The 27,720-nt window shown below is 42.7% G+C and overlaps 1 protein-coding gene across 4 annotated transcripts in view; it reads left to right on the plus strand.

Moving 5' to 3' along the window:
* ERC2 (ELKS/RAB6-interacting/CAST family member 2) overlaps positions 1–27,720 on the plus strand; it is a 1,210,774-nt gene that overhangs the window by 810,171 nt on the left and 372,883 nt on the right. For all 4 annotated transcript variants that reach the window (XM_040359253.1, XM_040359254.1, XM_040359255.1 and 1 more), the window contains one exon: positions 17,696–17,843. In XM_040359253.1, the coding sequence (XP_040215187.1) occupies positions 17,696–17,843 (148 nt within the window). The remainder of the gene's footprint in view (positions 1–17,695; positions 17,844–27,720) is intronic.

Genomic DNA, 27,720 nt, shown 5'->3' on the forward strand with positions numbered 1-27,720 from the left:
GTCTTGGCTCACCACTCGTAAATGTGTCCCTTAACGGGGTTCTCACCTGCCTGAGGGGTCCCAAAGAGGAGGTCTCCACAGCTCAGCCACCGTGTCTCAGTCACAAGACAGACCTCACTGCTCCACTCCACTTCACAGACACCTGCTAACTGCTTCCTTCTCCTTTTCACTCACCTGTGAGTGGGTTAACAAGTTCAGAACCAAAGTCCCTATTATCAGGGTTGAAGGCTCTTTCTCACCCAAAGATCTTCCAGAGCCTCTGAATTCCACATCCCATATACGGACTTAACAATCCTGGGGAAACTGAAAGTCAGTTTTCTCTTTTTTTTCCAGATCACGCTAAAACCCCTCAACCTGCATGGGTGAGTCTCCAAAACGAAACTCTTGCCTGGTGTTCTCTTTTAAGGAACCACAACCCAATTAATGTGGAAATATGCCTGCCAATTGCAGGACCCATCGCTATATATACACACATATAATAGGGAAACACTTGTTAATGTTTCTCTAGTCATATCCTGCTCATTATTTATCTGCTACACTAAACTGTTTGAAAGGTATCAAACCTTTTAAAGATAAATTTGTATCATAAAAAAGATTGTCTGCTGGACTTGATGCAAAAATGTTACTATCTGCAGTCGGGAGAATGTTTACAAGTTAAAAATGGAAAGTAAAGCAGCACATTCCTGCCCAGTGCTGTAGATGTTTTCAATTTAGGCTCGATTCTCCGACTTTCCATTTATTCAATGGATACATTAGTGTTTGCTCAGAGTTTGGGAGAAATCATAGCCGGCTGTTTATATAGCAGATTAGCCGGCCAAAATGAAAGGCAATCTTCTAACAGAGGAGCGGATTAGTATTTCTAAATATTAACGCACAGATATTTTCAGAAATGTATCAGTGTAATAAATGGCTGAAAAATTTATTTTCATTAACCACATTTATTAAACAACAGAAAGAGATTAGTCTCCCCTCCGCAGATGAAGACGTGTTAAAGAAAGCTTCGCTGAGCCTCTGCTTATGCCATGAAATAAAACAAAAACGTCATGTTTGGTGACAAGCAGGAACCATTTGGTATAAAGTGGGCCCTGTGCACAAGTGTCTAATGTACTGTCCTTGTTGCTTATAGCAACCAATATATTCTCCCTTTATTGTTTCCATTGCATTATGAGGGAAGGAAAATGAGAGTCTAAAGCCCTGTACACATGATCGGTTTGTCCGAAACAGACAGATGGACTGTTTTCATCGGACAAACCGATTGTGTGTGGGCCCCATTGGTTTGTTTTCCATCGGTGAAAAAAAATAGAACATGTTTTAAATTTTCCTATGGATAAAAAAAATGATCGTCTGTGTGGAAGTTCATCGGTCAAAAATCCACACATGCTCAGAATCAAGTCGACGCATGCTCGGAAGCATTAAACTTAATTTTTCTCAGCACGTCGTAGTGTTTTACGTCACCGCGTTTTGACACGGTCGGATCTTTGACTGATGGTGTGTAGGCAAGACTGATGAAAGTCAGCTTCATCGGATATCCGACGAAAAAATCCATTGGATTAGATTCCATCCGATTGCATGGTTTTATGCAATCAGCCATGGTCGGGCGGTTTCCCTACCTGGCCGGACTCGTTTTCATTGGTCCCAGTGCCAGTCACCCAGGTCAGGGATTTGGGAATCATCTTGGACGAGAGATTGACGCTACGACCACAGGTAAACCAGGTGGTGAGTTCTTGTCACTTCCACTTGAAACTCCTGAGGTCGACTTTTCGCTTCATTGAAGAATCGCATAAGATCTCCATGGTCAATGCCATTATCGGAAGTCTATTCGATTATTGTAATGCTTTGTACCTGGTTTTACCTAATAACATCATGCACAAATTACAGCGTATTCAGAATGCCGCTGCGAGGCTACTCACGGGTGTTGGTCGTCGTGACCACATCACGCCATCGCGTGTCCTCTGCCCCCTACATCCCTCTGCCCCTCCTATTTTGCAGTGTCTTGTGCCCCCCAAAGCAGTGTCCTCTTCCCTCTTCACACACCCCCACTGTAGTGTCAACAACCCCCCCAAAGCACTGTCCCCTTCACACCTTCCCCGCTCTATAGTATCCTCTGCAACCCCACCAATGCAGTGTCCTCTGTCCACTTCACCCCCCACTTTTGTGTTCTCTGCCCCCCCAGCAATGTCATCTGTCCCATTCACACCCTCCCCCCCACTGTAGTATTCTTTGCGCCCCCCCAATGCAGTGCCCTCTGTCTCCTTCACCCTCCTGTAGTGTCCTCTGTGCCCCCCAATGCAGTGTCCTCTGCCCCCTTCACCCCCTCCCCACTGTGGTGTCCTCTGCCCCCATGCAATGTCCTCTGTCCCCTCCACTGTAGTGTCCTCTGTCCCCTAAAGCAATGTCCTCTGACCCCTTCATGCCCTCCCCCCACCATAGTGCCCTCTGTCCCCTTCACCCCCCTCCTCCCAACTGCAGTGTCCTTTGTCCCCTTCACACCCCAATGTAGTGTCCTCTGTGCCCCACATGCAGTGTCCTCTGTCCCCTTCAGCCCCGCCAATGTAGTGTACTCTGTGCCCCCCCCTATGCAGGGTCCTCTGCCCCCTGTACCCCCAATTTAGTGTCATCTACAACTGCAGTGTCCTTTGTCCCCTTCACACCCCAATTTAGTGTCCTCTGCCCCCCATGCAGTGTCCTCTGTCCCCTTCAGCTCGGCCAATGTAGTGTCCTCTGTGCTCCACCATGCAGTGTCCTCTGTCCTCTTCACCCCCAATTTAGTGTCGTCTATGCCCCCCATGCAGTATCCCCTGTCCCCTTCACCCCTCACTGTAGTGTTCTCTGCACCCTCCATGCAGTGTCCTCTGTCCCCTTCACCCCCTTCCCACTGTAGTGTCCTCTGCCCCCTATGCAGTTTCCTCTGTCCCCTTCAACCCCCCATTGTAGTGTCCTCTGCACCCCCCATGCAGTGTCATCTGTCCCCTTCACCCCCTCCCCACTGTAGTGTCCTCTGCCCCCCAAGGCAATGTCTTCTGACGCCTTTACACCCTCCCCCCCAGTGTAGTGTCCTCTGTCCCTTTCACTCCCCCCTGTAGTGTCCTCTGTCCCCTTCACCCCCCAATGTAGTGCCCTCTGTGCCCCCCAGTGCAGTGTACTATGTCCCCTTCACCCCCCAATTTAGTGTCCTCTGTGCCCTCCCATGCAGTGTCTTCTGTGCCCTTTACCCCCAATGTAGTGTCATCTGTGCCCCCCATGCCATGCAGTGTCCTCTGTCCCCTTCACCCCCCCCCCCCAATGTAGTGTCCTCTGTCCCCCTTCAATGCACCCTCCCATGCAGTGTCTTCTGTCCCCTTCACCCCAAATTTAGTGTCACCTGTTCCCCCCATGCCATGCAGTGTCCTCTGTCCCCTTCACCCCCCAATGTAGTGTCCTCTGTCCCCTTCACATCCCACTGTAGTGTCCTCCCTGCCCCCATGCAGTGTCCTCTGCCCCCTTCAGCCCCCCCAATGTAGTGTCCTCTCTCCCCTTCAGCCCCCACAATGTAGTGTCCTCAATGCACCCCCATGCCCAGTGTCCTGATGCTAAATGCTGGAGGATCAATTGTTGCTGGTGGAGGTCTGTTGATGCTGGGTGATCTACTGTTTCTTATAGGGGTCTATTGTTGCTGGGGGGATCTATTATTGATGGGATTCCCTAAAAGAAGCAGTACTGGGAGGTGAGTAGGGGTGGAACCAAGGGATGGTGCTCTGAGATGTATAGGGAGCAGAGACATGGGGTGACTCACCTAGTCCCTGATAAAAAGAAGCTTTGCTTCTATAGTAACTTTAAATACAGAGCTGTCAAAATTTAAATCCCGTGACTATATAAGGCTTGCCTACATGATTTGGTTCCCTACCCTCTGCCCTGTTTACTAATATGGTTGACTGTATCTACTTCTGTATGTTTATATGTACAGTGGCCAGGCCGGAAGAGGGAAATTGACAAAAATTGTGACAAACAAGTAGATCAGCTTGGGTGTCTTTTTTCCCAAAAAAGATAAAGTAATATTGAGAGTTTTCTACTGTCTTGGCATTTTTTTTATATATATTTTCTAAAAGGAAGTGAGGAAATGTTTTTTTTTTTTTAATCCTCTATATAGTAAAAAATAAGAATAAAACAATAACTAACTAAATAACACTAAAATAAAGTGTTAGCCTTCTCAAGAAAAGTTTTTTTTTACTTAAGTGGTTAAAAGAGCATCTCAGCCAAACGTTTCCATTCTTGACAAATGACATTTTGCTGATTTTTTCTTTTTTTTTTTTAATGGGTTCTTGTATTACTCTCGGCAACTGAATCACCAGTTGTTTATGTCAATGGCTTGGGACATTTCATTAATGTATTTATTTTTACTTAAAGCCATTGACATGATAGCTAATTCATAGACATCCTAAGTAGTGCCTATGCACATGTCCCTTAGATATATAGAAGGCAGGATGTATTGGAAAATAAGCATATACGGTTTCTAAATGAAACCGTATGATACTTTATTTTAGAGCTGCCAAGGCTTTAAACATATGGGCTTTGTTAAATCTTAGCTTGTAAACGCTTGTCTGAAGAGCAGAAACTTCAGCAAGCATTTACAAAGCATTTAACACGCCTTAAACAGCTTTCTCAAAGCCCTTAAAGCAACTTTCACTTGCATTCTTAAACTGATCTAAAAGTAACACTTGCCTTTGCCAATGTTTACAGAAACCACAGCCAAATATGAACCAGCTTATATAGTAAATGAATTCTCATTGCCTAAAAAAATATCTGCTTCACTATGTCCCCAGAGACAGGTTATTCCTCCATAGGATGCTGCCATCTTGCCTCTCGCAGAGTATAGAGAAGGTTAAGCCAGACTGTTAGTCATGGGCCACATGTCAATTATACCTTGGCCCTTTCTGTTAAAGAGTACCCTCTGCTCTCATTTATGGTAAGGAGAACTGGTTAGAGATTTAAATGGGGGCTTTACTATTCACTTTTAACTGAAAGTCAAAATTTATATATCGATAGCTGTGCTTGATATTTTGTTAGTGTTATGTAACAGTAGCTATGTGCTTTGACATAGGATGGTTCCCTAGACCTATTGGGGCACTATAGGCATGGATCCTCCCCAGGGTACCTACTCTAACCTGCCAATACACCATGCACACCCTGGGAGACTCTAAGTCATGCCTAACTAGCACCCTCCAAGTAGTCCATCTTATACCTGATTCGAGCCTTATGGCAATAGACCTCCATATCTGTCTCAACCAGCACCATCAGTTTTCAGGGGATGTCTCCATCTTGAGGTTACCAGAACAATCAAGGCAGTGAAAGCCTTTTAACTATTTATTAAACATGTTATTTACAGCACATTCCCTAAAGTTGCAGACAATAGAGAGAGTAGAGGTAAAAGGAGAGGCAAATTGAGGAGCCCATAACTTTTAGGAGGAGAGTTATAGATTTCAGCATCCCATGCAAAGGGGTTGAGAGTGGTTTAAATTATCCTGAACATTTCTTCCTCTGATTCCTCCTGTGGGGAAGCTAAAGCTGATATGGCCTCAGGGCCTACATCCTTACTGTGTCTTGGTCCTACAGACACTTTTGATGACCCCCGGTGGACTTTTACCAGAACTATTATTTTTTAGTCCTACTAAACAAGATACCCACAGACTACATCCTTGCAGTGGCATGAAGTGAACACTTCACTTGATGGAAGGCCTAATGCACACTGGATTTTTTTTTCAGCTGCTTCGAGGGGCATCAGCTGTTTCCCCCCCCCCCCCCAAATTCTCCTGCATGTCAGCCTACTGTATGTGTCCATGCACACACATAGGTAGATTCACAAAGAGTTAGGCCGGCTTATCAGTAGATAAGCCGGCCTAACTCTGAATCTACGCCGGCGTTTGTTTAAGCGTATGCTCAAACAGAGATACGCTTAAACAAAGCTAAGATAGGACGGTTTGCGCCGTTCTATCTTAGCTTGCAATTTTTAGGATGGCCACTATCTGGCGCTTCCATTGCGGCTGGTGTAGATTATGTAAATTAGCTTTTACGCCGATTCCCGAACGTACGCGAGCCCGCCGCAGTCGAATTACGTCGTTTCCCTAAGGCCTTAGGCGGCCTAAAGTTATTCCACCTATGAGGTGGAATAACAATGTTAAAGTATGGCCGCCGTTCCCGCCGCGAGGTTCGAATTTTTTACGTCGTTTGCGTAAGTCGTCCACGAATTGGGAGTTACGTCGTTTACGTCCACGTCGAAATCAATAGGCCCGTAAGGTGTACTTAGCCGCAATGCGCACTGGGAAATGTAGTCGCCCGGCGCATGCGCAGTGACAAAAAACGTAAAAAACGTGAGGTCAAGCCTCATTTCCATACAACACGCCCCCCTCCAAGTCATTTGAATTAGGCGCCCTTACGCCCGCTCGTTTGAGGCTACGCCGCCGTAGATTAGCAGGTAAGTAGATTGAAAATCACTACTAGCCTAGCTAATTTACGGCGGTGTAGCCTAAACAGGCTAGGCTACGCCGCCCTTAAGTTAGTCCAATGTACCTGAATCTACCTAATAGACTTTTAGAAGCGCTTAGTGGCAGGAGAGTTTAGAGGCAGGAAACAACCCTCTACCAGTGCATCCAGGAACTGCAGAGTTTGGGCACAAAATATGCTTGACGCTTGTAAACCCGCCTAAACGAGTGTTGACGCTAGGTGCATTTTGTGCGTGAGTGTTAATTCATTTCAATTGGCCTTGACGCCTGTAAACTCACCCAAATGCTTGTAAAAGCGTTAGACACTTTTTCAAGTATCAGGTGCTTTTTCTGGGAAAATGCTGCAGCAGATGGCTTCTTAACCACTTAAGACCCGGACCAAAATGCAGGTAAAGGACCAGGCCCCTTTTTGGGATTCGGCACTGCGTCGCTTTAACGGACCATTGTCATTTTCACAGCAAAAAATGCTATAAAAATGCATTATTTACTGTGAAAATGACAATTGCCGTTTGGGAGTTAACCACTAGGGGGCGCTGAATGGGTTAAGTGTGACCTCATATGTGTTTCTAACTATAGGGGGCGGGGCTGGACATGTGACGTCATTGATCGTCTTTCCCTTTATCAGGGAACACACGATCAATGACAGCGCCACAACGAAGAACAGGGAAGGTGTGTTTACACCTCTCCCCGTTCTTCAGCTCCGGAGACCGATCGTGGGTCACGGAGCTTCGGACCAGGTCGCGGGCACGCGCCCACGGCTGGGCATTTAACAATCACGTACAGGTACGTGATTTTGCCCAGCCGCGCCATTCTGCCGATGTATATCGGCGTTAGGCGGTCCTTAAGTGGTTAATGAACTGCGAGGGCACTGGTATGCGTTCATTGCTTCTTCCTGCACAGGAGTTACTGGCAGACAGATGACTGAGAGTCTACAGGATCCTGACATTGAACTCATGATCTGCTGTTCGCAAGTGCAATGCTTTACAGACTGCAGTGTAAAAAAAAAAAAAAAATGCACTTTTTTTTTACCTGCAAAATATGTGCATTTATATATATTTTTTTAAAGTGATCTTATCCTTTAAATGCTGTGTAAATGCTTGCTTGTGATGATGCTTCCCATACTAGTATTTAAGAATAAATAATGCCTGTACAATAATGGTCATATTTCTTAATATGTGTTTTCGAGAGACATTGCTGTAATTTTCTAACATAAAAAAAAAAAAAATTCTGTATGTGGTGTCTCCTTTGTTTACTTTCTGTGTATTCTGTAGATTCATAGAGTTACAGTTTGGATCTGTACGTTAAAATAACAATAGTAATAAATGATGTCTCATGTCCATTCACAGAGAAATTTGAGTGTTTATTTTAAATTAATCCCCGTCCTTTAATTTTCGAGTAGCCCAGACAGGCTGTTTTCTTTTTCTTCCCCAAAGTACTAACCTTAAATATTTACATTTCATCTGATAGGAACTTTTTATCATTGTCATGCAGCCTTTTTGAACTGTTTACAATTTAATATGGGAGCATTTGAAATGTCGTAATAAAAGCATTTTACGCAAGATGTATATTTTTCTATGCTGTGATGTGTTTTATTGGAGCTTCAGGCTGCACTTTAAAAATGCACATCTCTATATACAGTATGAGGTGTAATATATGCTGTATAGAGGTTATATATATGCTGTTTATGGTATATAGAAGTACAGTACTACGCCAATGTTAAAACAAACCTGTACTTTGCACTTGTAGGATCTCATATAAGTTTCATGATGTGACTTTAAAATTAATTTTGTAATATTTATTCCCGATTGGTCTGGTCCACCTATTGGCCATGTCCAGAGGGATAATACAATATATATTATTTGTAATTTAATTTTTATTATTTTTTAAATTTTTTGGTAGTATATAATATTGCAATTATCTGTAAAGATGGTTGTGGTGTAGACGTTAGTATGCAAGCTTCAGTTTGTATGAATTTCATGGCAGTATATGTTAGGTAATTCGCGCCCTGCCATGTCCCCAGTGAATTCTAATGCCTCGTTTCCACTGAGCGGATCGGTTCGGTTCGGTACGCTATTTTGGGTGTTTCCATTATGATAGTGTGCCATAAAAACGAACCGTACCGGACAGGGCTCAAGTCCTGCGGGAACGCGTGGGAACGGAGTTCCTGCACTTTTTTCACAGCTGGAACTCAGTTCCCTTTGCAGGACTGGAGCAGCCGAGCCGCCTGAGCCAATCCTTCACTAAGCGGCGATGCCCAGCTCGAGTCACTGTCAGGGGCAGGCGAACCTTAGTAATCCTTTATGTTACTGGCCGCTTCCTGTATATGGATTCATCGGGTAGTGTGCGGGTATTCCGTCACTTTCTCGATGCCCAATGTCTCCTGGGAGCTTTTATCATTGTTCCCAGGAGACATTGCGGAGGTCTGCCGTGAGATATCGCGGGATTTAGAAAGAACTTGCCTAAAAAAAACATGCGGTTTAGTAATTATGCATATGAGCTTATCATTTTTTTTTTTTGGTGGGGGAGTGGATCTTGGGTGGGAGTTCCCACACTTTTTTCCCCAGGACTTGACCCCTGGTACCGGACCATTCTGGGTCCTGCTTCAGATGTGGGGCCATAGAAAATGGAACGGTTCCATTAGGGCGGAGATGCAATACATTCCACTGATTGGTGGACGTGCTAGGCATTTTTTCTAAATCCCGTATGGTCCCGACGGTCCGATTTGCAGTGGAAACGCTCACGAGAATAGACCGGTCTGTTCTAAACCGTTATAAATCTACTGACCCGAACCGTTCCGTTCAGTGGAAACAAGGCATAAGTGACCCCTTCCTGTACACGTTATATCAGGTTGGGTAGCATGATTGTTAGCTGATGAGCTGCTCACATGTGTATGAGGTAGAAGGGAGGATATATAACCATATAATGATGCTTTAGCTCCACCCCTTACTGAAGAAGTCAACGCTTTGATGACATGCGTCTAGGGGGTGAAGTTTGTGTACTAACGTCATACCGCGACCATTTCGAGATTTGAATGTTTCAATGCCTTGCAGTTTGCACAAGCTTATTGTGATTTATTTGTAAGTGTATCTACTACTTTTATTATTAAATTATCTGAAACGGAGAGCACTAGATATTGCCTTTTTCTTGCATATAAAATCCAAAGGGCAAGACGATTCAAGTTCTTGGAACCCAAATAAGGATCCTTTCACCAAGGGAGGTCTTTTTTATCCATAATATTATGCTCCATACTTGTAGTGCTGACGAAGCAAGGCGAGGCGTTGTGTCTGTTTAACATGAAAACATGTTGAGTTATCCAGATAAAGTGCTAGTGCCTCAATAATTAAACAAAAACAAATAAAGTGTTTAAACAGGCAGAATTCATGCAAGAAAAATAAATTCATAACCACCCAAATAAAATTCATATTGAAAAAGTGCACGGTGCAAAACAGTCCATCAATATATGCTCAGTGCAAAACCGTCCATATGCATGACTCCCAAATCCAAAGATGCTGCATGTATATACACCACTTCACACCCGGCTGTGTACCTCACCCACAAGCTGCTTACTAACAGGTAAGACCCCAAAGATGGAGGTCTGGCTGCACTGTTAGGGAGATATCCCACTGGGATGGATAGATAACACAGTCCTGGGCTCAGGAATGATGATTTGCAAAGAAACCAAGGCAGTCCACAAACGAAACTCAGGAAGAGATAAATGCAAAAAGGACTCATAATGTAGCAATGTAAAATTTCAGAATTTTTTAGGATAAAAAGCTAGTCACAAAGGCAAATCAAAAACAGCATGTAACCCAGATAAGCGCAGTCAGCACTTTGGCGGGCGTGATTACGTAACCACTAGAGCTACAACCCACGCGTTTCATCTGATAGGACATCATCCATCATCATCCAGATGGTCCAGGGTTGTGGGGGGATCCCAAATTTATTGATGTCTCTGTGATGTCAGCCGACAGCGGGCTTCAGCCCGGTGTCTGCTGAAATGGGTCACACGAGTGCAGAACAAACTGCAGTCCTGTGATCCACAGAAGTACAGCCAAATGAGCTTTGGCTGTACTTCTCCTTTAACCACTTAAGGACCGCCTCCTGCAGATATACGTCGGCAGAATGGCACGGCTGGGCACAAGCACGTACTTGTACGTCCTCTTAAAGTGCCCAGCTGCGGCCGCGGGACCAGCGGACCCGATCGCCGCTGGAGTCCCGCGATCAGTCCCCGGAGCTGAAGAACGGGGAGAGCTGTGTGTAAACACAGCTTCTCCGTTCTTCACTGTGGCGCTGACATTGATCGTGTGTTCCCTAATATAGGTAAACACGATCAATGACGTCACACGTCCAGCCCCGCCCCGTCCCCCTACAGTTAGAAACACAGATGAAGTCACACTTAACCCCTTAAGTGCCCCCTAGTGGTTACCTCCCAAACTGCAATTGTCATTTTCACAGTAAACAATGCATTTTTTGCTGTGAAAATGACAATGGTCCCAAAAATGTGTCAAAATTGTCCGATGTGTCCGCCATAATGTCGCAGTCACGAAAAAAAAATGCTGATCGCCGCTATTAGTAGTAAAAAAAAAAAAATAATAAAAATGCAATAAAACTATCCCCTATTTTGTAAACGCTATAAATGCTGCGCAAACCTATCGATAAACGCTTATTGCGATTTTCTTTACCAAAAATACGTAGAAGAATACGTATCGGCCTAAACTGAGGAAAAAAATTAATTATTATATATTTTTGGGGGACATTTATTATAGCAAAAAGTAAAAAATATTGAATTTTTTGCAAAATTGATGCTCTATTTTTGTTTATAGCGCAAAAAATAAAAACCGCAGAGGTGATCAAATACCACCAAAAGGAAGCTCTATTTGTGGGGAAAAAAAGGACGCCAATTTTGTTTGGGAGCCACGTCGCATGACCGCGCAATTATCAGTTAAAGCGACGCAGTGCCGAATCACAAAAACTGTCCGGGTCCTTTACATGCCTTGAGAAATAGGCATGTATTGAGGATTTTTTTTCTATATATTTATTTTTATTTTGCCTAGACAAATACTTAATGGTTCTACTTTTGGTTACAGAGGTCTGTAGCTTTTCCATGTTTCTACCCATAAACGTCTCCAGCCTGCCTGGGTCCAGTTTTATTGCACAATAAATATATAGATCTCATCGTGACCTTCCTTCTTAGGTAAACTGGCTTAAAGGGAAATTGAATTTGTCCCAGCAATATGGATTAACTTCTCTTTTAATTGTGGTTATAAAGTTAAAACAGGGTATAATTATGAATAAGATTTTCATTACACAATAGGGCTCCTTTGATCAGGACAAAAAACATAATTATGTGTTGCCTTTTCTCCCAGACGAGATGTTACTAGTTCAGGTGGTAATTTGACAGCTTGGCCAAAAACACGCTAGCACCTAACAATTAGCTGTTTTTCTTTAAACTACCCAAAAATTAGCTTAAGATATTTTTTCAGCAATAAAAAAGGGTTTTAATTGTAATTTGTTCTTAGATGAGTGCTGCAATAACGTGTACTTCAGTATTTTTATTAGTAATTGAAAAACAGACCTGTCTTTATTCAAAAAGTGTTTCCCAGTGCTAAACCTTTCATACGATTTCTAAATTGCTGTATTTGTAAGTTTTAAAAGCGAGTATAAAGTAATAATAGTGGGAAAAAAAGTGCTTATGGGTTTAACTAATCTTTTTTTGTTGTATAAGGCCTGACTCACACCTATACAGGTTGCCGTTTGCATATTTCTGGTGCATTTTGTATTTTTTCAATACACATTTTTGATCCATTGAAGTCTATGGAACCAAAAACCAGGAAAAAGTCCCTGACCCTTTTCTACATCCATAGGAAACCATGTTAAATGGACTGTAGCATGTTTCTGCAAAACTAAAACCCGCACAAAAAATGCATAGATGTGAACCAGGCCTTATTCTCCTTTAAGTGGGCGTGACAAGGGGTGTGTCCTTAGCCTACATAGTTTTCCTAATAGGTGTCCCTTGTTCCCATCTCAAAAAGTTGGGAGTTTGATAGTCATAATAAAAAATAATGTAAGGTTAATATATATAAACTATGGGGGTAATCCACAAAGATCCGGCGTAACGTAAATTTTCCCATTTAAGTTACACTGCCTTAAAATTTCTACCTAAGTGCCCGATCCACAAAGCACTTACCTAGAAATTTTGAGCAGTGTAACTTAAATTCCGCCAGCGCAAGGCGTTCCTCTTTTCATGGGGGCGATTCCCATTTAAATTAGGCGCGCTCCCCCGCCGGCCGTACTGCGCATGCTCGTGACGTCATTTTCCCGACGTGCATAGCGCGAAATTACGTTACGCCGAGCTTTGTGGATCGCGATGGGTCAATAAAGTTGCGTCGGGAAAAAAAAAGATACGGCGGGAAGAAAAAAATTCAAAACAAAAAAAAAATCGCGTCGCTGGACAGAAGGGTCTGCTTTTACATGGTGTAAACAGTTTACACTTTGTAAAAGCAGCCCTAATTTTGCGTTTGCAAACTAAAACTTACAGAGAAAAAACGAAGCTGAAAAGCTTTGTGGATCTCCGTAAGTGCTAATTTGCATACCCGAGGCGGCATTTCGACACGAAATGCCCCCAGCGGCGGATGCGGTACTGCATCCTAAGATCCGGCAGTGTAAATCCCTTACACATGCCGGATCTTCTGTCTAACTATGGAAAACTGATTCTGTGGATCAGTTCCATAGTTAGAAACAGGGATACGACGGCGTAACAGCAGTTACGCCGGCGTATCCCTTTTGAGGATCTGGCCCAAAACTCTTAATTCACTCCCTGGTCATCTCTTGCCTCGATTACTGCAACTCCCTCCTCATTGGCTTACCTCTGCATACTCTAACCCCCCTTCAGTCCATCATGAATGCTGCTGCCAGACTCAACCACCTTACCAGCCGCTCTGTCTCTGCTACTGCTGTCTGTCAATCCCTCCATTGGCTTCCGCTCACCCAACAAATTAAATTCAAACTACTAACATTTACCTACACAGCCATCCACAACTCTGCCCCCAGCTACATCAATGACCTAGTCTCTAAATACCAACCTAATTGTTCTCTTCGTTCTTCTCAAGACCTCCTACTCTCTAGCTCTCTCATCACCTGCTCCCATGCTCATCTCCAGGACTTTTCCAGAGCCTCTCCAAGCCTATGGAACTCCTTACCCCAATCTGTCCGTCTATCTCCTTCTCTATTAGCTTTTAGAGGATCCCTGAAAACCCTCCTCTTCAGAGAAGCCTTTCATTCCCACACCCAACCACAGTATTTTCATTTGAGTCCATCTGATCATCCCCCCACAGCTAACTACCCTTTCCTCTCTTCTAGATTGTAAGCTGTAACGAGCAGGGCCCTCTGATCCCTCCTGTATTGAATTGTGTTGTGACTGTACTGTCTTCCCTGATGTAAAGCGCTGTGCAAACTCTTGGCGCTATATAAATCTTGTATAATAATAATAATAATAATAATAATAATAATAATAATAATATATATATATATATATATATATAGAAATATGTGTACAGTATGTGAATTACTTGCCTAATATTTGTAATTCTGCCCTACCAGCGACCTTACTTTTCTTCTTTTGAAATTAGCAATACAGCTTGGTCACTCACATCCTGTTGTTAAATTAAACGTGCAACCATTTATTTTATTTTATTTTTATTTTTTTTAAAAAAAGGAATAAACCGAATAAATAAATAAAAAACCTCCATATACAGAACCCTATATCCACAGTTGATCCAAGGGAAGGCAAAAAATCCCTCTAAAGCCTGGTCCAATTTGAGAAAGCGTTAAATCCTTTATCAGGATTTTATTGCTGTCTGTGTCTTTGTGAAGGAAATTCTCTTTCACCGGTAGTACGTCAGAAAATAACAGAACACTAGGGGAAATACTCTGAGCTTGTACATGATGGATAAAACCCCAGAGGGGTTCAAACCCAAAGAAATGCATGTTTTCTGTTAAAAAAATAAATAAAAAATGGATGAACTTGATATACACTACATGAGTTATAAAGCATGTGTGCTCCTATTGCCCTGTACACACGATTGGTTCGTCTGATGAAAAAGGACCGATGGACTATTTTCATCGGACGAACCGGTCATGTGTGGGCTCCATCGTTTTTTTCCCATCGGTGAAAAAAATTAGAACCTGTTTTAAATTTTTCTTACGGTTAAAAAACGATAGAAAAAAACAATCGTCTGTTGGGAAAACCATCGATCAAAAATCCACACATGCTCAGAATCAAGTTGACGCATGCTCGGAAGCATTGAACTTCATTTTTCTCAGCACGTCGTAGTGTTTTACGTCACAGCGTTGGACAGGATCGGATTTTTAACCGATGGTATGTAGGCAAGACTGATGAAAGTCAGGATATCCGATGAAAAAATCCATCGGTTTAAATTTCATCAGATATCCGATCGTGTGTACAGGGCATATACGTATTTGATTACACACAATTTGTCTAGTTTTTATATTTTCATTATGTTCAAGACCAAAAATAAAAAAAAATTGAGCAGGTAAATTCTGTGTATGAATATTTTGTTACATGTACAATTCAGTGTCTTTTGATGTTGCATGTGGCAGCTTCATAGTGCGTGCTTAATACCTGCTTGCTTGAACATGTGCTGCATTATGCATTTTTATTAGCAGAAAATCTTATTAAATCACTTAACTTATTATTAACTATCATTAATTGTAAAGTTTATTTCCTACTATGTGTGGCTCACGTCTGCATATTATGTAGCTAATGGAATGTAGCTAACAAGCTGTGAGCAATTGGGGACCTCAACCCTTTAATCCCCAGAGGAATATTTAAATCCCAGCTACATTCAAAATGTTATTTTCTTTAGATGTGGCAAGGAAAGGGTAGAGTCTGTGTGAGGTTTTTATTGGCCTCTATGTCCCTGATGGAGAGACTGTCCTTTACTTCCTGTAAGAAAATCTCTCCAACAGGGGTATACAAAAAAAAAAGATTTTTAGAAGCCTAGGGAAGGGTTAGAATTCCTAACATCGGTTTTATTGCTGTCTGTAGCTTCCTTTACCAGTGACAACTGACCCCATTTCTTGTATGAGGCCCCGTACACACGACCGAGTTTCTCGGCAGAATTCAGCCAGAAACTCGATCGGAGCCGTATTCTGTCATGTGTACACTTTCGGCCGAGGAAGCCGACGAGTTCCTCGTCGAGCCAAATAGAGAACATGTTCTCTATTTCCTCGTTGTTCAATGAGGAAAGTTGGCTCGCCGAGATCCTCGGCAGCTTCACACAGGACTCGACGAGGAAAACGATGAGTTTTGCCCGTCGAGTTCCTCGGACGTGTGTACGGGGCCTGAGTGTTGAAAGAACAGGAAGTAAGAAAAAATCTTCCCTGTGGGGTCACAAATATTTAAGAACTCATAACTCTTTTTTTTATCCCATCAAAAGCAAGGCCAGATGTAGACTTTGAGCTTTACGATGCATGCTAAGGAGACAAATCACCAACCTGCTTTATTTATTTCACAATAACATTAGTGGCATATTCTCTACACTTAAAGTGATTGTAATCGATCACCTTGTAAAACAACCCATTAAGTTTAAAATAGAAATGAAAGGCAAAACATGTTTGTATAGTACACAGATATAAATACATAAATGCATTTTCCCCATTATTATAAGCAATCACATTCCCTCTGTTCTCAGCTGCATTAGAGCTGGGGGAGGAGAAGCAACAGTGTGCAGTGGGGGTGTGTCAGGACAAGTCTAAGTATTGGAGGAGAGCAGGCTGAGTTTCCAGCATAGCTAGAGAACTGACCACATTGTGCTCTCCTGCTTAGTGCGGTCAGTTTTAAATAGGAAAGCAGAGGGACTGACAGGAACATCATCGATTTCACACAATGGAAGCAATACAAAGAGAACAGGAGACTTCCTCATACAAGTTCATGGTACAGGAGGCACATATTAGGAATATTAAGTGTTGGGGTAACAAACGCTTTAAGCTTCTAGGTCCTCCTAATGTGCTGGGCTTCATCTATTTTACCAAGGAGAGAACACAGCAGTGTAAAGATCCCACCAACACCATCCATGAGAGCCTGTGGGTGGTTCATAGGCAACACTTATTCATAACTTGGCTTGTTCCTGTCCTGCAGACCCACACATAAAGCCTCGTACACATGGCCGAGGAACTCGACGGGCTAAACACATCGTTTTGCTTGTCGAGTTCCTTGTTAGGCTGTCGAGAAACTTGACAAGCCAATTTTTTCCATTCCCGTCATTGAAATAGAGAACATGCTCTCTTTTTGGGTTGTTGAGTTTCTCGACAGTTTCCTCAACGAAAATGTACAAATGACTGGTTTCCTCGGCAAAAAAATATCTCCCAGCAAGTTTCTTGCTGGTTTTTGCCAAGAAACTCGGTCGTGTGTGCGAGGCTTCAGGCTCAGCTCCCTTGCACCATGAGATCACACAACATGCTCAGGCACCTTTTCCGCCAGACCCGTCACCCGAACACACTGTAGCAGGCACTTGGATGGTCTTAGCCGCCTCTGGACCAGAACTGCAATCTTTTCCTGTCACGGGCATTTACTGGCAGGAAAAAAGTGCACGTTTTTTACTGGCCACCAGTAAAAATACTGATGGTTGGCAACACTGATGGGGAGGAGCACTCAGCATGAAAGAAAAACATTGTCAAAAGTTCTAACCTTACCTTACCCTACTAACATTTTTTTTTTTTATTGTGTCTCTATTGGCGTGATTTCCGTCACTAACTGTCCTAATGAAAATCAAAGGGAAATCTCTCTAACAGGGACACAGACAGGAATACAATCGCCAGAGAGGCTCTAATCCTTCTCTGCTCCATCCAAAATAAAATACAAAGTTTTGGCTGCAGAAGAATGCTTAGCATTGGATAATAAGCTGGGCTATACATGGCATGGCTCAGCAGGAACTGGCAGATATTTGAGCTGTGGGTGTCCCGTGTTGAAGGAGCCAGGTGGAATTTTTTTTGCTCAACAGTGGTTATATCCTATCAGATACAGCCACTGTTCGGGTGTTCATACAGTGGCAGGCTCTACAGCTGTCATAATACTATAGCCGACAAGGTAGAATCCTCAATCCATGTTGTTTCACATCTATTCGATTTTTAATATTCAGCCTGGAAATGTATGTAGCTAGCATTAGCACGTGCTAATCACTGGAATTGTTTATTTACAGGCAGCAGGCTCTGCTGGCCGCAATCAGTGAGAAGGATGCTAACATTGCCTTGCTGGAACTATCTGCCTCAAAGAAGAAGAAAACCCAAGAGGAAGTGATGGCACTAAAGAGAGAAAAGGACAGACTAGTTCACCAATTAAAACAGCAGGTACGCTTTGGTTTTCTATACTGGACATTGTTATTGTATGTATACATGGGAACTATTTCTTGGCATCCTATAGGACTCATTTACACATATGCCTCACAGTATTTTTTTATTTAAATGCACAGTTTAAGGTTGATGCTCAGCATTTGTTGGTATTTTCACTTGCAGATGGGGCAAACTTACAAAGCATACAAATTACATTAAAACATGCTAATAGCAAAAAGTATAGGTAATAGCATCAAAATGCCAAACTGACCCGTGTGGAATATGTTCTGCAAGAGCATGCTTATGTGTTGATAGACATAGGGGAAGGCTCCGTAAAAAGATGATACTGCAGAATTGGGTTTTATTTTATATATATATATATATATATATATATATATATATATATATATATATATATATATATATATATATATATACAGTATATATATATAAAAGTATTAAGTATGAAAAAGAACAAGGTAGAGAAATGTATTAGGGGAACTGTCAGGGAAAGGAAGTGGAGCCAGGTAGGAACAATGAGGCCTCGTACACACGACCGCGTTTCTCGGCAAAAACCAGCAAGAACCTTGCTGGGAGATATTTTTGTGCCGAGGAAACCGTTCGTGTGTACATTTTCGTTGAGGAAACTGACGAGAACCTCGACAAGCCAAAAAGAGAGCAAGTTCTCTATTTTCTCGACGGGAGTCTAATTTGACTCGTCGAGATCGTTGACGGGCTGATTTTCAAAGAGAAACTCGGACGTCTGTATGCTAAGAAACCCGCGCTTGCTCAGAATAAAGTATGAGACGGGAGTAAAAGTAGCATTTGTAATGGAGATAACACATTTTTAAAGCTGTAACAGACTGATAAGTGCAAATCGTCTCTTAACAAACTTTTATTTAACACGCAAACACATGAAATTAGCAAAAGCAGCCCCAAGAGTTTAGCCAGTGGAATCGAACTTCCCCTGCCGTTGTATGTGTTGTATGTCACCGCGTTTGAGAACAAGGAGATTTTGGCTTGACTGTGTGTGCGCAAAGCAAGCTTGTCGAGTTCCTCGACAAGCCTAACAAGGAACTCGACGAGGAACTCGACGAGGAACTCGACGAGGAACTCGATGTGTTTCGCCCGTCGAGTTTCTCGGTCGTGTGTACGAGGCCTCAGGGAAAAAAACATTCTCAAGGGAGACCCCCCTTCTCTGTCCCGGGAGGTAGGGAATGAAGGAAAAGTGAGAGGTCATGCCAGGTCTCAGTCTCCCATGTCGGAGGAAAGTCTGGTCATTTTACATGGCACCTCAATGCACTAGTACAGTAGTGGGCAATTGGGGTACTTTAACTCAATGCACGTTAGCACATGTGCAGTATCTCCCCACAATGCCAAAAGGTGTAAATTTACTTTTTATACTTTTTAGACAGTTTTGTGAATGTGATAAGATTGATGGAAATTTGTCTTTTCAAACTAGTGTTTGTGGTCCTCTCATTGTTTTCATCAGCAGGCTTAAATATCTAAATTGAACGCTACCTCAAATGTTCCCTAGTTGATAAAGGCTACGATTCACAATTTTTTAACTGAAAACTTCAGGAGATGCCAAGTAGTCCCGTTCTCTGAGATATGATGTAGTAAATTGCAATTATTACTATAAAGCTGGCCATAAATGGGTAAAATTTCAAATGAAAATTCTTTGGAAAAGAATGCTGTGAGAAAGTTTGTTTATTTTTCTAATCATTAGTGGGGTCAAATCGACTTTCATTTTCATCCGCAGTAATGCGAAAATTCAAAGGTGGAGGATGGAATTTTTTTCTCAGATGAACAAATTACTCACAGTTTATATTAGAAATCAAATCAAATGTTAAAAGCAAATTAAATCTTTCAAACTTTTCTTTTCTTCTTTCAAATTTTTATACGAATATTCCTACTTTTCTTTTTCTTTGATCACCAAAGTGCTATAATCTTTTTCTAAAATTTAGTTGGCATTGCCTGCAAATATCCATTGAAGAACTATTCCATTCAATTTGTCCCACTGTTTCTTTTGGCTTTGTCATGCCTCCTGTAAATAGTCTTATCTATATGAGTTAATGGTTAAATACTTTTTCTGTGTTTAGTATCTGAACATATATATGACAGGTGTGGCCATCATATTTTCTTGTTACATTCCATGCGGAACTTCTTACATAAAGCCGAACTCCACATTTGTTCTTGAATCATAAAAGTAATTACCCCAGGGGTCTCCAAATTATGGTCCTTCAGTTGTTCGAGAACTTCATTTCCCATCATGCCTAGTCATGTCTGTGAATATCAGAGTTTTACAGTGCCTCATGGGACATGTAGTTCTCCAACAGCTGGAGGGCCGTAGTTTAAAGACCCATGAATTAGCCCAACATTGGTTGAAATATAAAAAAAAACAGCTTTTTCTGCAAATCCAGAGCTGGTCCACTTCCGGGTAAAATGACACCCAGCTTCATCCAAGCTACTTCCTTCACACCTTATGGGGGTGGGTCATTTAGCCGGCTTGGGCACGTAATGCACATGTAATGCCATGTAATTCAACTTTTTTTCTGCCATTGCTGGGCAACATGCTGGATCCAGAAATGCCCATATTGCCCACACCTCCAGAGAAGCCTACAGGGCTTGTGCAGATCACTTGTCCAGCCAATAGCAGGTGAGGTCTCTGCTCAGAAATACAGCATTGTGGAGTGAATAGAGTGGTGTTGGCTGGGAAAGTGAGGACAGAAGGGTGGGAGAGACACATGAGGAGATAATAAGAAGTAGACAAAAAGATCAGATAGATGAAAATACCAAGCTAACTGCATCCCATATTAGAGCATTTAAACAAGAGATCCAAGACGATACAATATTATTGGCAACCCTACCCCTGTGTAAGATCTGACATCGTCTAACACAGAGCATACACAGGGTTGGTCCTCAGTGTTCTTGACACTGACAACAGAGTAGGGTAAAAGTGTGTATGAAGTTTTTTTCCCCCCTAACAGGGAAACCTGTCACTTTGACCTGAGTGGGGAAATTGATGTCTAATATTAGGAAATGAAAAACCTGTTTCCTCTGGTACAGCAGAAATTTACAGTAGATTTGGGTAGTAAACAGTGTTCATGAATAAGGGATCCCATTCAAAATTTGTTTGTCCAAGGCCAAAATTAACACCTTGGGGCAGATCCACAAAGAAATTACGCTGGCGTATCTATTGATACGCCGGCGTAATTTCAAAATTCCCGCGTCGTATCTTTGTTTTGAATCCTCAAAACAAGATACGACGGCATCTCGGCTAGATCCGTCAGGCGTACGTCTTCGTACGCCCTCGGATCTAAGATGCAATTTTTCGGCGGCCGCTAGGTGGCGTTCTCTTCGAAATCCGCGTCGAGTATGCAAATGAGCTATTTACGGCGATCCACGAACGTACGTCGGCCCGTCGCTTTTTTTTCTGTCGTTTGCGTTCGGCTTTTTCCAGTGTATAGTTAAAGCTGCTATACTGAGGCGTACTCAATGTTAAGTATGGTCGTCCTTCCTGCGTACAATTTAGAATTTTTTACGTCGTTTGCGTAAGTCGTTCGCGAATAGGAATTTGCGTAGAATGACGTCACCGTCGTAAGCATTGGCGGGTTCCGGTTTAAATTCGAGCATGCGCACTGGGATACCCCCAGGGACGGCGCATGCGCAGTTCCAAAAAAACTTTGTTTACGTCGGGTCACAACGTATTGACATTAGATCCATTTGAATTCCGCGCCCTTACGCCGCGAGAGATACGCTACGCCGCCGTAACTTATGGCGCGGATTCGTTGTGGATTCAATTTAAAAAAGATAAGTTACGGCGGCGTAGACTTTTTTTTTTAATTTAGAGTCGTTTGATAATGGAACAAGACCAACAAATTATTTTGAGCACCTAGGATAAACAAACAAGTAGATGGTGATCTGTGATTTAGCCATTTCAGAACAGTTTAAGTGGCCACAACGTGGGGAGGAGTTTTGTTTTCTGGATTTCTCAGCACTTGGTTTAAAAAGCAGATGTTCCCATCACAATGAAAAGTCTGGGAATTCACGCCTAACTGTTAAAGCTTTCTTTACAGGTCTACATAGATAGGAAAGAACAACAAACCTTGAACATACCCAACATATGTGATTCTGACTTCATCACAGATATAGCTGCCAAGTACCTTGTTTACAGCCATGATGTTCACACTGTTGAAATGCCTAAGGTCAGTCAGCTGTAGAAGGTAGAATACATCTAGAAACCTTAAGCAAGCATCTAGAATAGAGATGGCATCTGACTCTCCTGGTGGTAACTACATGTTGAACATGCTCTGTTTGTCTTCAGCTTTTGGGTCATGGGCATTACTTCCTCAAGAGCTGGAGACTACAGGTAGAGCTATTTAAATTTTCTTATCTGTGAACCAGAGCACAGGATCTTGGCATGTGAACGGAATACTTTCTGCACATGGTCCAATTAACAGAGGGGGAGGTAATTGTGCAAAACGATAGGGTTTGAGGGTTGGTGGGGATAAAATGTTAATGTCTCCCTTTAGGGGGTAGACTAAGTGTTAGGGGGGTTAAGTGTTATGGAACGCAGATCGCCCCTTTCAGAGAGCAAAGCAAGTATAAGGCCTCTTACACACAATCGGAAATTTTTCCATCGGAAATTCCGACCGTGTGTTTGCCCCATCGGAGAAATTCCATTGGAAATTCTGATGAATTCCATCGGAGATTACATAGAGAACATGTTCTCTTTTCCTTTGATGGAATTCCGTCGGAATTCCGATGTGAATTTGGTCGGACAAAGTTCTGATCATGTGTACAGGGCATAAATGAGCCTTTAGTGACAAATTTTGCTCAGGAACGACCCTTGTTGTCACCATGAGAAAACTGGTTCAGAGCAATGCTAAAGTACGTGCATGTGGACAAGTAAATGTCTGCAACGGAGCTGGTGGAGATTCAGAAGCACATATTTAAAAAGGATCGATAATAGGGAAACAAAAAAGTGTGAATATTGTTTGAGACATGTCGGTTGAAAACCCAAACGCATGCAAAGAAAATGTAAAAACCAGTATTTTTGCTTAAATATGATTGGATGATGAAAGTCAGCAGATTTTCACCTCATTCACTAAGCTATAATATTCCTTGCATATGAACAGTAAAGTTTCCTTTAGTAAATCAAACCAAAGCGTTTTAGGAAATCTAATGCAGCTAAGTTAAGGTTTACATCTACTTTAACCACTTCCCAACCGGGTCACGTACATTTACGGCAGCAGGTTGGCTTCTCTGCGTGAATTGCTGTACTTGTGCGTGGTATCTTTAAGAGCCATAGCAGGCGCACATGCGCCTTGCACGGTGGGGAACCCAATGCGCGTGGCTGGCAGGTACGATGTCCGCCGGCCACCTGCGATTGTGGGAACGAGAGCCAGAATGTGGATTTGTGTGTGTAAACAGATTTGTGTTTACACACACAAACAGATTCGTGTGTGTAAACACACAAATCCCCGTTCCGATAGGAGAGGAGAGACAGATTGTCTGTTCCTAGTAATTTGGAACAGGGATATGTCTCCTCCTCCAGTCAGTGCACTGCCCCCACAATTAGAACCACACATTAGGAAATTAGGAAACACATTTAACCCCTTGATCGTCCCCTAGTGTTAACCCCTTCCCTGACAGTGACATTTACACACACTGATAGCACTGATCGCTGTATAGATGTCAGTGGTCCCAAGAAAGTGTCAAAAGTGCCCGATCTGTCCCCCGCAATGCCGTAGTCCAGCTAAAAATCGCATATCACCACCATTACTAGTAAAAAAATAAATAAATCTATCTCCTATTTTGTAAATGCTTTAACTTTTATGCAAACCAATCAATATACGCTTATTGTGTTTTTTTACAAAAAATATGTAGAAGAATAAATTCCAAACTAAAGTGATGAACACATTTTTTTTTTTTTAATTGGGGGATATTTATTATAGCAAAAAGAAACAAATATACTTTTTTGGTTATAGCGCAAAATATCAAATGCCACCAAAAGAAAGCTCTATTTGTGAGAAAAACAGGACATCAATTTTGTTTGGGTACAGCGTCGCACGACCGAACAAATGTCAATTAAAGCGAAGCTGTGCCGTACTGCAAAACATGGCCTGGTCATTAAAGGGTTCTGATTGGTTCAAAACAGTCATACTTCTTATAGTGAGCATGCCTCACTCTACGCTCACCTCTCTCTGGTCCACAGACATTCACTTTGTGACATTTACCTTTAAAAGGGAGTCTGTCAAGATAAAAATATGAGATATTTGTTGACACAAAGGTGCAGTTTTTTGGGTTTTCATCTTTATCTTTGCTTTACTGCTTAGTGAATTACTTGGAACACGTATGCAGGTCAAGTGTCATAAGACTTCACTGGTTGAATGCTCAGCACTAAAACAAGGATACTGTATGTTTGATGTACCTGGAACATGCACCACCAGAAACAAGTCAGCAATGGCATCTTTCTTATTTCTCTTCTGACAGGTCCTTGTAGATATTGTGTTGCTCACTCACCAAGGGATTCAGTTATGAAAACTGAGTCAGGAAGAATTGGAGGTGTTGTCCATAGCAACCAATCGGCCTCTATCTAGCATTCTTTTTAAACATTTTACAAAACAAAAGGCTATACTTTGGCTGCTTATTCAATGTATACACTACACATTGTCTTATTGTCCTTATTATGAGTGGGTGCAAAATCACAAAGGTAAGTTCACAATTGTGGAAGGATATGGCTCTTCAGGCACCTGCCCTCCCTGCGATCTCCTCCTATCAACATGTACCATTTAAGTGAGGCCCTAGGCTGCATCCACACTTTAGCAGCGTGTGAAGCAGACTTGCATTTTTTCAAGCAAAAAACACACACAAATGTGCCAAAACACACAGTTAGAAATGTGGAAAGCTCAACGCTCAAAAAGGTGCATTTGCTACTTTGCCACATTTGTTATGCATAGGACAGCCTATTGGAATGAAAGGACTGCCCTTTGCATGTAGTGTGACAGCATGCAAAAAACAAACAAACAAATAGACAAAGAAAAAAAGACACATAAGCACAATGCCTATGTTGTACAAATTGGGCCTTATAGGGGATTGCAAGAGGCTGACACCAAGTAAAATGCAGGTACTTGCACTAATTACATTTCAAAAATATATTAAAGTGTAACTCCACTTTTGTTGAGAAAAAAAGATTCACCCCTCTGGGTGATCAATGTACTTTGCAAAGATTATACCAACCTTTGTTGCAGATTCCTACCTTTTGTTGTTCTGAAGAAATCCATGTGTGTTTGTCTGTGCCACTGTACACAGTGGGTCTAATGGGAGTGGTTTCATAATTAACTGCCAGGTGTGAAGCTGCAGGGCACTAATGAGGAAATCTGCTGGGCCTGCATCCCTTTAGACATGCTCCTGTTAAAAGTATCTCTCAAAAAATGACATTTTGTTGCAGGGGATGCCTTAAATCTGACTTGTATCCAGTGTTGCCAACCTACCAGATTTAAATTTACTGACACAACATTCAAAATTTACTGGCACAGCCAAGTTTTTACTGGCATTTCCAAAAGTTACAAAATTACAGTTCTAAGTGCAAATTAGAGTATTTAGGCTACAAACAAATACAATATGCAATTAGCAATATGATTATGAAGGAAGATAATATGGCATAAAACATATTTCTTGTTTTGTTTTCGATATAGTAAGTAAGAAGCTCAGGGACAGGAAATAGGAGGGCAAGAAATTAGAATGGGCGGCACACACACATAAAATTGACTATCCCCGTGACACTGAGAGCAGTGTGCAGCATCACAGATGATAATGAGACCTCACTGACGCAACACGTCACAGTGACAGTCTCTCTCCAAGCCAAGTGGTCCCTCCAGTACACTCCAGTCTAAACAGCACTTATGGTCCCGGTCCCAGCCTGCCTTGCTCCCATACTGCAGACCCACACACAAGGCTCTGGCTGCTACGGCTTGGCTCCATTGCACCCTGACATCACACTACATGCTCAGGCACCGCCTCCGCCAGAGCCGTCCCAATCACACTGCAGCAGGCACTCAGATGGTCTCAGCCAGCTCTGGACCAAGCCGAGTGTCAAAGCCATATTTTTTTACTGGCAACCTTTTACTTTTACTGGCATTTACTGGCAGGAGAAAATTGCCTGTTTTTTACTGGCTGCCAGTAAAAATACTGACGGTTGGCAACATTGCTTGTATCTTAGGCAGACTTCTGGGAAAATTAGTGAGCCAATCACACAAGCAGGAAATTATGTTTCTGGGGGGTGGTCAGTACACACTCTGTTTAAAGAAAAACCCCAGGTAGCAATATTGCAATGCATTCTCAGAAAATTACAGTGGCTGCAGATTGAAAAGGAAAGGTCATTTTTAATAACATTCAAATACAATATGACTTGTGTCGCAATTATATGTGCGATATTATTTTTTCTTTATTTGCTATTTTTTTCCCCCACGAAAATGGAGTTACCCTTTAACGATTAATAAATGATTATATAGTTGCAATAGTCGGTATTTACTCTCTGCCCTAAGTTCAGGCATTACACCAGCATAAGGATGGCGGCTGGTGCTCAAAATTTTTAGGGGGGCGCAAACAAATGAAAAAAAAAAAGACAATTGCAGCCTCACTGTGCCCATCAAAGGCAGCCACTGTGCCCATCAAAGGCAGCCACTGTGCCCATCAAATGCAGCCACTGTGCCATGCCATCAATTGTCGCCACTGTGCCATCGATTGTCGCCACTGTGCCATCGATTGTCACCACTGTGCCATCGATTGTCACCACTGTGCCATCAATTGTCACCACTGTGCCATGCCAAACGCAGCCACTGTGCCATCAAACGCAGCCACTGTGCCATGCCATCAATTGTTACCACTGTGCCCACATCAATTGACGCCACTGTACCCACATCAATTGTCCCCACTGTGCCCACATCAATTGTCCCCACTGTGCCCACATTAATTGTCCCCACTGTGCCCACATCAATTGTCCCCACTGTGCCCACATCAATTGTCCCCACTGTGCCCACATCAATTGTCCCCACTGTGCCCACATCAATTGTCCCCACTGTGCCCACATCAATTGTCACCACTGTGCCCACATCAATTGTCCCCACTGTGCCCACATCAATTGTCCCTCACTGTGCCCACATCAATTGTCCCTCACTGTGCCCACATCAATTTTCCCCACTGTGCCCACATCAATTGTCCCCCACTGTGCCCACATCAATTGTCCCCACTGTGCCCACATCAATTGTCCCCACATCAATTGTCCCCACTGTGCCCTGTAAAATGCTGCCAGTCAGATTGCCCCCCCCCCCCGCCCGGCACTTACCTTTCTGGGGTTCGCCAGCCTCCTTCCACGGTCCCTCGATGTCTTCTGCCGCCCTCGATGACGCTTCAGCCAATCAGGTTACTGATAACCAGTAGTGGCTCTGATAGGCACTTCCGCACAGCCAACCAGCTGTCCTTATTCAGATAATCGCGCGCCCAATGTCCGGTTATCTGAATAGGCTGGCCACAATAACATACACTCATGCAATGCATGAGTGTATGTTATTTGCGTGGCGCTGCAAAACAAATTTTTAAAAGCCTTAAAGGCCCGTTTTTTTTATGACTACAGGAGGGGGGGGCAGCGCCCGGGCGCCCCCTATGGACGGGCCACCACTGCATCTTAATGGATGTGGGCACTGTTCATCCTACAATTTTCCAACAGGTTCTGTTGTCAAAAGTCGATTAAACAGATTCTTGTCAAATGGAGTGATGCTGCCTAGTACATGCACTGCTCAAATTTCAGTTGAGCTAGCATGAATCGACCAAAATTCAAATATGGTTTACATTAGGTAATAAGAATGCACATGGTATCATTTATGGTACA

This window comes from Rana temporaria, chromosome 7, assembly GCF_905171775.1.
Source record: "Rana temporaria chromosome 7, aRanTem1.1, whole genome shotgun sequence".
Classification (NCBI taxonomy): domain Eukaryota; kingdom Metazoa; phylum Chordata; class Amphibia; order Anura; family Ranidae; genus Rana; species Rana temporaria.